The 11898-nt window shown below is 35.2% G+C and overlaps 1 protein-coding gene across 1 annotated transcript; it reads left to right on the top strand.

The window, feature by feature from the left end:
- Positions 1–2260: 2260 nt before the first annotated feature.
- On the top strand, positions 2261–7469 carry LOC113074970 (protein-lysine 6-oxidase-like). The gene is made up of 7 exons (XM_026247676.1): positions 2261–3117; positions 3225–3333; positions 4729–4866; positions 5196–5352; positions 6415–6510; positions 6589–6704; positions 7122–7469. Exons 1-7 carry the CDS (start codon positions 2385–2387, stop codon positions 7126–7128), a joined length of 1356 nt encoding a protein of 451 aa, XP_026103461.1. The 5' UTR covers positions 2261–2384; the 3' UTR covers positions 7129–7469.
- Positions 7470–11898: the final 4429 nt, after the last annotated feature.

Genomic DNA, 11898 nt, shown 5'->3' with positions numbered 1-11898 from the left:
CCAGTGCAAATACTTCACTGAAATTATAATATATTAAGTGTAGTTAACAAATGGCATTAAATGTGTGAAAATAATATGGAGTGTCTGTAGTTTGTTACATTACAATTTGTCACATTACATGTCGAAAGCTGGCACTTTTTTTGTTTTATAATTTATATAGACAGTTTTTGTTAATATTTTGAAAAAAATATTTATGTACATTATATTTTCCAGTTTTTAATAGTTTTTATTACTGTTTATGCTTATATTTAATCTTAATTTTTTTTAAAGAAATGATTTCGTTTATAGTTAGTAATTCAGTAATTTAATAAAAATAAAAATATAATATTTCATTTTAGTTTATTGTATTTCAAGTGATGATAATGTTTTTTTTTTAATGATTTTAGTTTTAGTTCACAATAATAACTCAGTTGGGTATGTGCAGTTAATCTTAACCTTATTATGTACTTTTCAGCTAAATTTAAACAATAAGAACATTATGGAAAATCCTTACAAAATATCAAGCCATTGTTTTGACATCGAGAAATACTCTTTCATTTCAAGCTTTCAGTTTTTTATAATTGTTGTGTTGTTAGTGTTGTTATTGCAGATTAATTGCAATGCTAGAGAAAGCAACTGTGTTTTGATTACAATGGCTTTAAATCAGTCAGTATGTGTTTCTGTTAGTGCACTGTCATCTAGTGGACATCAAAGTTCAGCACAACATACAGAGCTTCACAGTTACCCTTCTAGGGAACGCCACGCTGCGCCCCCTAGGGTGCATGTTTGGGAATGCAGCCTGCATGACTGGTGTCTGAAGCATGTGTCTGGGCAGCTTTGCATGAAGGATTTGTCTGGCTAGTTTACCTGTATACGGTTATTCTTGTCTGCAAGCCTTAATAAGACCTTTAAGACATAGCTATATAAGACATAGGTGGACAGGCATCTGCCTTGGCACAGGATGGTTGGATTGTTCCCAAACGTGTCCCCTAGGGGGCGTTGCATGGAGTTCCCTAGAAGGGGAATGTCTTGGGTTACGCATGTAACTACGGTCCCAGAAAGGGAATGAGATGCAGTGCCCCCTCGCTATACCTCCAGCCTGCCTGTTTACATCTCCTTCAGACAGCTAAGTGGATGACGTATTCAGCAGGTGCCCTTTTATACTTCTGGGCACCCCGTCTATGACGTCATGGGTCAGGAGGACCAATAGATTGCTGTTGTTTCACACATGCTTCAGATACCGGCCATGCAGAATGCATTCCCCAATGTGCTCCCTAGCGTCTCGTTCCCTCTCTAGGAACCATGGCTACATGTGTAACACGCCACATTTCTATTCAGTGTCTCTATCAGTCTTACAGACATTTCCTTCATTTCGCTGATTTCCCATTATGTGTCTTTATCTAAAGATGCTGAACTCAACTGAGTGAGTTCATTTTGAATCAACCAAACACTGCTTGCCATTTAAATTGCATCAAATGATTAATATTTAGTCTAGAGAAGCACTGACTGTGTAATTGGGGATTGTTGTGACAGAACAGGTCTGCAGAGTGAAGTGTCTCAGTGTGTTTAACAGGAGCATGCTTTGTTTGTTGTGTAGGGGCCGTCAGAAGAGAAGCTCACAAACATCTCACCAGAATGCCAGCGTTTACTAAAGACGAATAGAGTCTTTCCACAAATAAAAATGCTAAATAATGAAGCCAATTTAGCCTATGTGGTGGCTAACCATTTTAACTGTTTATTTTTTGCTTTTTAACTTGCTTTATTTATGAATTCTAATAAACTTGAATTCCTATAAATTACAGAATGTTTAATAGTATTTGATTTGTTCCCCTTTTGTTTTAAGAAAAAAGTTTTCCCCTAAAACCTATTTTTATTTTCAGACTCCTGAAAGCCATATAAGCCTATATCCTTTATATTATGATTATAATTTTGTAAATTATGTTCATTTTCACAAAATCCAGAGTCTTATAGTGTTTGTTTTGTGTCTCTCTTTGGCTTTTATTTATTTATTTTTATTATTATTTAAGAATTCTGAAATTTAATATGTAACTTATTATATAAGTATCATTTCCTGCAATCGTTTTATAATGTTCAAGAAGCTAAACGTTGATAATTTATTAAACACAGTCAAGCTTTCTCCAATGATCATAGAGGTCTATTTGCATTGCTTTAACAAAACTAACGAGACAGCAGTTTGTCCGGCGAGGAAAGAGTTAAGCGCGAGTCTCTCTGACTGTGCACGCGCGCATGAACTCCCACAGTTTGATAAAAGTCCCTCTGCGGCACTTTGGACTGTTTCCAGTCTCTAGAGGACGCTATGCCTTTTACGCACCTCAGACTCCCACATCCACTGTCAGAGGAATATCTGTGCTGGGAGCACACACCAGTGACCGTCCAGCTCTAAAATGCATCTCAAGATGCCAAACTTGATTTTGGTTTTCTATTTACTTCAAGGACTGAATAACTTTATCAGCGCGCAAAACTCCGCGCCCTGGAGGAACCGGATCCAGTGGGTCAATAACGGCCAGGTGTTCAGTTTAATGAGCACCGGCTCGGAGTATCACGCACCGGTGGCGTCCAGAAGACACTCCAGAGTGTTTCTGAGCAGCAGTAGAGATGCAGTCCGAGACAGGACCATGCAAATTCGACTAGAAGCCTCCGATTCTGCGGCTACAAGTAGCGGCAACACCGCGCTTTTGGGTCCTGATCACGTGCAGTACATCGCGGCCAGCAGCCGCGCACCTGGAGCCAGACAAATGCAGGTGCTTCAACGGCTCAGAGCAGCTCCAGGAACCAGATCCAACTCCACCACTCCGTCTGAATACTCCAGCGGCGGAAGAGCCCCGACTCAAGGGGAAAATACCGCACGGAGGGCGCCAGCGGTTGCCAATCTCCAACACCTGGAAGCGCCAACTGAGACCTCAAACACTTTAACTAATGGAAACTATAATGAAGCGGTGCTCTCCAGAGCACAAACTCCAAATGCAGAGCAGGGAACCACGTCTGAAAGCATGGCAGGAGATGATCCGCGAAACAGGAACACGGTTTTCTATAACATCTATCCGCCCGGGGGTAGAGCGGTAATCCCGCGTCGCGCGCCGCCTGGCAACGGTCACGGCACGAGATACTTCCAGAACGGTGAGCTGCGCGCCAAGTCGAGTTTAGTCCCAACATATGGTGGAAAGTGTGGGATTGGTTTCAAACAGACGTGTTTTAGTGTATGTATATGTTGTGCTCGTCTGCAGGTCTGCCGGATCTTGTGCCAGATCCGTATTCAATCCAGGCGGGCTCCTACATCCAGCGCGTCCAGATGTACGCGCTCCGGTGCGCGGCGGAGGAGAACTGTCTTGCGCGGTGCGTTAGGAATTATGATCCATATATGTGTGTGCATTTACAGTCAGCGACTATAACAAATATTAAGACTCTTAGGTCATATTAGCCCTCGTGCTGTGCTGAAAATACTTTGCTTCATTTGGTTTTCACGGTCATAAATCGCATAAACTACTGTTTTTCCCCCAAATCTATGTTGTTTATTTTTTAATTTTTTTCAGAATCCTGCAAACTTGAGACAATATTCCATAAATATTTAGCAGTATTTCTTTTGTGTCTGTCTTTTGCACTAATACCATTTTTTTCAAAACCTTTATTTGTTCAACCTTTATTTAAAAAAAAATAAAAAATTATTTCGTTCTTTATTTATTTTCTTTCTTTCTTTCTTTCTTTCTTTCTTTCTTTCTTTCTTTCTTTCTTTCTTTCAAAAAATCTCAAAATTTCTGTTTATGAAGCAGACCCCGAAGAACATGGATTTTTTTCCTGTATTGCTTTAACAAAACTAATGTGACATCACTTTGTTCAGTAATGAAAAGAGTTACAAGCATTTTATTTGAGTTTTTGGGTTGAATATATCATTATTTGTGGATCCTTTTGGCAATGCATTAAAAAACTAAGGTGCATATAACCAATCAGTTGCAAAAAATAAAAAAGTAATAATACATCATATAATGAGACATAACTGTAATCCTTTTTTCACAGGTCAATCATTTTTTATAAGGAACACCACAAGTGTAAAACATTGGAAATAAAATCCCCAAAAAGTACAAAAAATAAAAATTTTGGAAGGAAAGTTGTGAGCAAAGCCAATAAGTTTCAATCCAATGCAAAAGCATTCAACAGCATTTCAGGAAAAAGAAAATCCTCTCTGCATCAAGCCACACATAGTGAGGGTTAAAAATGTCTGAATGGCATTGCATTAAACAAATTATTAAAGAAAGTGTCATTAATTGTACAAGAATGATGTACTAACACTTTATAAGCAAAACATTTGATACTAAAAATCTAACATATAATGCACTGAAAAGCTATTTTAAAGCATTAATTGTGCACCTTTAAATGCAATGTGATATTACTACGACCCTTGTGTGAGCTTGACTTCATACATCCAGTAAAAACCACCAAAACACCAGCTGACTTCAAACACCTTCAAAAAATATAGCATTGGGATTTCTTTATATAATGCAATCATATTCAAAGATTTGAACGTGTCTGAGGGCTTGTTCTTGAGTTTGCAATGTCTTACCATATTGAAGCAAGTGTACTGTACCCAAAAAATGAAATGTTGCATGCTTTGAATAATGCTACAAGCTTTTAGATGGTCGGTTTGACTTGTTTTTGTGGTGCAGTCATCAGTATCATGACCTCTCGTCACCCAGAGGTCCATGAACTCATCCTCCACCGTCTTTCATCTTTCAGATCTGCATACAGACCCTCAGTCAGAGACATCGACTACAGGGTTCTGCTGCGCTTCCCACAGAAGGTCAGAAACATGGGAACGACTGACTTTCTGCCCGTCAAACCCAGACATCAGTGGGAGTGGCACAGCTGTCATCAGTGAGTCGAATTAATTATCAATCCAAATAAAATCAGATTATATATTATGTTATTATATATAATAAATAATAAAAACTTACTGTGATGCAATCATTGCAATGCATGCTTCTTGCTTTTTATAAAATGACAGTAACAGCAGTATTATAAAATACACTATTGTTCAATAAAATAGTAACATTTATTAGTATTAAAATCCGAATGAACCTCAATGCAATCAGAATTTAGAATGTTTTATAAATGTTTTATGAGTGATATGCATGTGCAGAGATGTGTGTTTGAATCATTATAGCGTTAGTGTTAATCATACCACATCTGTGTGATATCTGCAGGCACTATCACAGCATGGATGCGTTCAGTCACTATGATCTGCTGGACATCAACACCGGACTGAAGGTCGCTGAGGGTCACAAGGCCAGTTTCTGTCTGGAAGATACGGGCTGTGATCCTGGATTTCACCGCCGATACGCCTGCACCACACACACACAGGTACACACACACACACACACACACACACACACACACACACACACACACACACACACACACACATCAGTATCCCACAGTGAACAGCAGGATTATTACTTCACTAAAACGAACAGCACCATTGTCGTTGCTTGAAGTAAACTTTAACTGAAATGAAATAAAATTCAGAATAAATCTGAAACATATTTTATTTTAGCTTTGCCAGTTTGACTTGATGTGCTTAAGCTAAAATAAGAAATAAAAATACTGATAAAAAAAAAAAATGTATTGCCTGAATGCACTGTAAGTCGCTTTGGATAAAAGTGTCTACTAAATGCATAAATGTAAATTAACAAATCTATAAATAATAAATAAAAATGACAAAAATAATTTAATTAAACTTAATGCAGAAAATATAAAAATGTTAAAAATGTATACAAATTAAAAAAGAATCTAATTTCAGTAGTATATATATACTATTACAGCTTTTATTTATATTTTGCATTAGCTTTTATTTTTGGTAATTTACCATTTTTATTAGTTTTTTATGTTATTATTAAAGTTTAATTAATTTTTATTTCAGTTTTAGTTTTTATTTCAAGTTTTTTTCCTCTCATATTTATTATATTTATATCTTATTTTGTAATTTATTTGATTTATTTAAGCACAAAAGCAGTCATCAGTAGCACAAGTATATTTGTAGAAATAGCCAACAATACATTGTATGGGTCAAAATGATCCATCTCTCTTTTATGCTTAAAATCATAAGGATATTAAGTAAACATCATAAAGATATTTTGTAAATTTCCTACTGTAAATATATCAAAACTTAATTTTTGATGAGTAATATGCATTGCTAAGAACTTCATCTGAACAACAACAAGGTGATTTTGACAATATTTTTTGCACCCAAATTTAATATTTTATTTTAATTCAGCAATTTCAGTTTAGACAACTATTACCCTGTTTGAGATTAATTTGCGCTTGTTATATTTAGTGTTTTGATTAATAGAATTATTATAGTAATACATTTCTGATTCAGTTATTACCCTATTTATTAACTAGTTATTACCGCTGTGTTTTCAGGGTTTGAGTCCAGGCTGCCACGACACATACGCCGCCAACATCGACTGCCAGTGGATCGACATCACAGACGTCCCTCCAGGAAACTACATTCTCAAGGTATGAGAAATACAGCTGATGTAGAGACACTTTCCAAGCGGGATCCTGCTGTTGATGTGCATGTCACTTCCTGTCCAGGTCACAGTCAATCCAGACTTCCTGGTGGCCGAATCTGACTTCTCCAACAACGTTGTGCGATGTGAGGTCTTTTACACCGGCGTTTACATCCAAACCAGAAACTGCGTCTTAACTGGGTGAGGAAATGCATTTTTATTGTATTTTTTTTATTCAACTGCTTTCATACTTTTACATAACATTGCATTTTTTTTTTTTTTTACTTTACACATAATCCAAGAAATGCACACACAAAATGCAAAATGCCTCACATCTCTTGCAAAATGATGCAATGCATTCAAAATATCACAAACACGACTCAAAAGCAAACATCAGAAATCAACTCCTGTTTGATTTTTGTGTGTTACATAGAGAATTGAGTCAAAAGCCCAGAATTAGCGCATGGTTTTGCAGATTTGGTGTGTGCTTCTGTTGTCCGAGTGTCAGCTTTCAGAAACTGTGTGACAGTCAAGATTTTGTGTGCACTTTAATATTTCACGAATATGTAATCAGAGCAATAATCCACTACATGTGTTTCTTTCTCTCTGTTTCCACAGGATGTAAAGCCCTCAGCCTGGAGTTGAATTTTAAAGGCCTATATAATAGATTTAATTATAGTTATTTAATTGAAAGCTTTTTTTAGTAACTTGAAACACTCCATATAGCTGTTGGAGTAATATTAATAACAAACGTACTGTATCTATTTTAGATGAGTTTGATTAGAGCGAGCAATTTTAAGTGTTTTTGTGATGTTTGCATTATAATAAAATGTAATTTTGCTTTTAAGTTAAATGTAAAAACTATTAATTAATAGATTAGTATGTTAGAGTTTGTATTTATTGCATTGGTTATGAAAAATATAAGCATTTTGTAAAATATACAGTAATAAAGGGTTTGGTTTTCTATGCAGGTTTCAGTTGATATTTCAGTCTTAAACATCTTGAGAAGTTTGCTGCGAGCTTCTTTTGTCTTTGCCATGATTATAAAACCCTTTGCATGAACGCTGGACTTGGATGAACGAGGTCGTTTGTGGTTTGAGTTGCAATAAACAGAAATGCAGAGAATGTAATAGAGAAATGAAGTGCGGTTCTTTTCTGAACTCTTTCTTCATTAAATCACCGGTTCATTCAATACAAAAAGGTTCAAATGAGCTCTCAGTTGAGATGTTTAAATGGGACAAACCTTCCCAAGAACCAAGGAATGAGAGCTGAGATTAAATCCAGCCAAAGACATCAGAGTCCGAGACGGTTTACTGCCTCCTTCAGTATTTACTGTACCGGAGAGGAAAAGTTGAAACGGGTCGAGACATTTCTTTTTTTGTGAAAGTCTTTAAAATCGAGATGTGTGCTGGGAGATTTTTCACTCTTATTATGACTTTGGAACAAATGTAGTTTATATTTAATTTCTCCTAATGAGCAAGACTTTGTCATTTCTGCTTTTTCGTTTTACAGACTCCCAGATGGAAACTTCATATTGTTGAGCTGTAGACGTAAATAGGATGAAATGTCTCTTTTCTGAGTATTTACATGCACTTCACCTAATATTTAACTTCCTCTGAAGACAAACAGTCTGTGCATGAAGGAAATCCCAGAATGCATTGGGATGCAGTGTTATTTTAGTATTATTTATATGCTATTCTAGTTTTATTATTTTTTTATTATTGTTAATATTCTTAAAACTTTGTTTTAATTTAAATTTTAGTTATTTTTTTTATTTATTTAACTAAACAATATTTTTTTTACTTCAGCTGTTTATTTTATTTCAAGTAATTTTGTCATTTTATATTTTTTATATAGTTTTTGTTTTGTATTTCTTTACATTTTAATTTAGTTTTTAATTATTTTATTTAGTTTTTGTGCCTAACTAACTGAAATAAGTTTTTCATCTAATTGTTATATTTTATTTCAGCTTTATTTAAATAAAAAAAATTACTTAACAATAATAACCCTTTTGGAGTTAAATTATTATTGTGCAAAATAGAGTGAGAGAGACATTAATTATTGCAAAATAAATTTCTTTCAGTACTAAAAACTGTTAAGTATTGATTTCATTAGAAAAAATAAATAACCCTGATTTAAAGCAATAGCTCTCTAAAAAAAATCTTTAAATGTATTCACCCTCATGCAAGATGAGTTTGTTTCTTCATCAGGTTTGTAGAAATGTAGCATTTCATCAGTGTCTCATCAATGGATGCTCTGCAGTGAATGGGTGCCGTCAGAATGAGAGTCCAAACAGCTGATAAAAACATCACAGTAATCCACAGCACTCCAGTCCATCAGTTAACATCTTGTGAACACATTATAACATTTTAACTTTAAACTTTTGCTTCTGGCTAAAATACAAGTCCATAATTCATAATAACACTTCCTCCAGTGAACGTCTGGTCTGAATCAGGAGAGAGATCTGCACAGATCAATCACCGTTCACAAGTCAAATATGTGACTAGATTTAGATGTGAGAGACAACAGGAGATGGAGGAAGCGTTATTTTTCTATTGTTAGACTCATATTTTAGCTAGAAACAACAGTTTGAAGTTAAAAACGTCTTAATGCTGGATTTGTTTCAGCTTTTGTCTTCTCCAGATGTTAACTGATGGACTGGATTACTTGTGGATTATTGTGATGTTTTTATCAGCTCTCATTCTGACGGCACCCATTCACTGCAGAGCATCCATTGATGAGACACTGATGAAATGCTACATTTCTACAAACCTGATGAAGAAACAAACTCATCCTAATCGTGCATGGCCTCAGGATGAGTACATTATCAGCATATTTTAAGCAAATCAGCAAAAGAAATGTTCTTTAAAACTTTCATATGTGTGTGTGTGTGTGTGTGTATACTATATATAGTCTCTCTAGTGTGCTGTTGAAGCCGGTGTGATTCCATCAGTCTGCAGACGGTTTGCAGGAGGGTCTCGTCTGTTTACTGACACAGAGCTGTGAAGACTCAGATGTTACTAAACGCTCCAGCCATGTGTTCACCAGCACTGAATGAATGAACCAATCTCTCTTCTGTCCACCACCGACCCTCTCACACATTTAGATCAACTTATTACTTAGTCATTGCAAACAGAATATAGGAAGTAAAACATGGACATGTTACAATCTTTATTCCACACCTTTCTTTGCAGTCATCACTGTATAATCTGTTCATGTGAACATGTATGTATTACTTTCATTGAATCCATCAGAGGATGTTACAGACCGAAAGGCCCTGGAAGGAGAGACACCCTTGAGCCAATGAGGTTAAGTGTAATGAGAATGAACACAGATGAAGTGTTCACGTGGAGCAATGTTCTGCCAGAACAGATTCTCTGTGTTGTTGAATGTGTCTGGAAAAAGCCCATTTCCTCTGCTGCTTTCACTCGTTCTGCTCCACTCTAATATTGACTCACAGTCACGGTCAGGAACGGCCCATGGACTCATTCTCTGTGTTTCTGTGCTGTTTATAGGACATAAAATGGGAACATGCTCAACTTGTTATTTACTGTCTCGCTCGGTCAATAGACGAGCGTTTGTTGTTGAACAGAGAGCTGTTGAAGACGCATAATTAAAGCAAGCTATTTTTATTGGCAATTACTGAAAATGCAACAGGTTACAAAATTTGGTGTAGAAATATTTTTCACTCATAAATTGCTGGTAAATTTCACAAACAATTACTAAGAAATGGTAAATATCACATTTAATTAAATGTTGTTGTTTTTTTAAGTAGAAAGACTTATATATTTTCTTGTGAAACAGTCAATAATCTTAGTTTTTTTTTTTTACATTATGAATATTTACAATATTTAAATATTTTCTCTGTCTCGTTTTCTCATTTTACCAGATTAATAATTTTCATAAAAGTAATAGAAATATATTATATATTCTATGAATGCATAATATAGGATTCATTTTTTAAATGCCAAATATACACTGTAAAAAATGGTGATAAATAGAATAAAATTTATAATTAATAAAGGTATTTTTTCTTTGTTTAAATTTTAAAAATATTTCAAAATATATAATATTAAAATGTACTGATATATATAATATTTCAAAAGCAAAAATATAATTTTGTTATCATATCTTTTGATTTTAGTGTAAAATATGATGGGAACATGGCATGCAACACTTTGTTGGCTTTTATTCAAATATTTTGAAAGATTTTATAAATGTACTATGTATTATTACCTGTAGATTAATCCGTAAGCTGAATTTGGGACCACTCTTATTTCTACCACAGAAATATAGGGTAACAAATCATCCAGTGAATTCATTAGTGATATATATTTGTTAAACTCAGGAAGATTGTGGTGCTAATTGGAAGTGCATAAGAGCGTATGGAGCACGCATGTTCCCTTGATGGAGGAAAGGATGTTGTTTTGGGAGCAGTTAGTTCCTCTCAAACATGTCATGATGGTGCAGAGAGAGTGTTTGAACAGCTGCGTTCAGAGGATCCACAAACACACACACAGCCTAATCAAGACATTCCCACACTGCAGCCTACAAGTTATACATATAAAAAAAACTAAGAATACATTAGATTACTTTTTTACTGTAATGTCATACACTTGCACACTAGCAACCGCCGTCACATCTTATCAACTGTGCATGCATCATACAGTATGATTTATTTTTTGTTTCATCCACAAAATCAAAGTGGCGTGCCATCAACGTTGGAGAAGTCTTAATATTTAGATTATCAGTATTTTTTATTTACACAATTTAACATTTATTAAAGTTTTTTTTTATTGCATTTTAAAATTATTTGAAAGTTTTTTTTTTTCAATCCTTACAGCTGGGAAAAGGAAATGCCTAAAAATTATTAGATTGATTAATGCTCCTTTAATTTAATTAAATGTGTTATAATTTGTTATATATTTCAGTATTTATAATTTGCAAGTTTTTTATGCATGTGTGTGTGTGTGTGTGTGTATGTGTGCGTGTGCGTGTGCGTGTGCGTGTGTGTGTGTGTGTGTGTGTGTGTGTGTGTGTGCGTGTGTGTGTGTGTGTGTCTGCATTGGCACAGTCTCTTCCACACAGAGTGGAGAAATTCCTCAGCTACTGTCAGCCCAAAACACCAGGGAAAAAGTCTTAGTCTGAACGCAATATCATGAGCTGGAGACAGAAAGACATTTTGTGTGGGTTTATATATACATCTGCCAGACATGCATAACATAAACATGCAATGTTCAGCTGTGAAACATGCTGACACGGCACAACTCAGAGAACTTGCTGTCTGCTCCCTGCATTCAGCCGTTCAAGAGCTCATAAACATCTGTAGACAGTATATTTTGATATTGGTGGCAAAACATATATATTAGAAAAAAGTAAAAAAAAAAAAATCGTA

This window comes from Carassius auratus, unplaced genomic scaffold (assembly GCF_003368295.1).
Source record: "Carassius auratus strain Wakin unplaced genomic scaffold, ASM336829v1 scaf_tig00015878, whole genome shotgun sequence".
NCBI classification, from domain to species: Eukaryota; Metazoa; Chordata; class Actinopteri; order Cypriniformes; family Cyprinidae; genus Carassius; species Carassius auratus.
The sequence above is the reverse complement of the archived record's forward strand: the minus strand, read 5'-3'. Positions and strand labels throughout refer to the sequence as shown.

Coding starts and splice junctions, on each gene's coding strand:
- LOC113074970 (XM_026247676.1), top strand. CDS start 2,385: ATGCATCTCAAGATGCCAAACTTGATTTTGGTTTTCTATTTACTTCAA. Junction 4,867..5,195: donor GAGTGGCACAGCTGTCATCA/GTGAGTCGAATT, acceptor TGATATCTGCAG/GCACTATCACAGCATGGATG. Junction 6,511..6,588: donor CAGGAAACTACATTCTCAAG/GTATGAGAAATA, acceptor CTTCCTGTCCAG/GTCACAGTCAATCCAGACTT.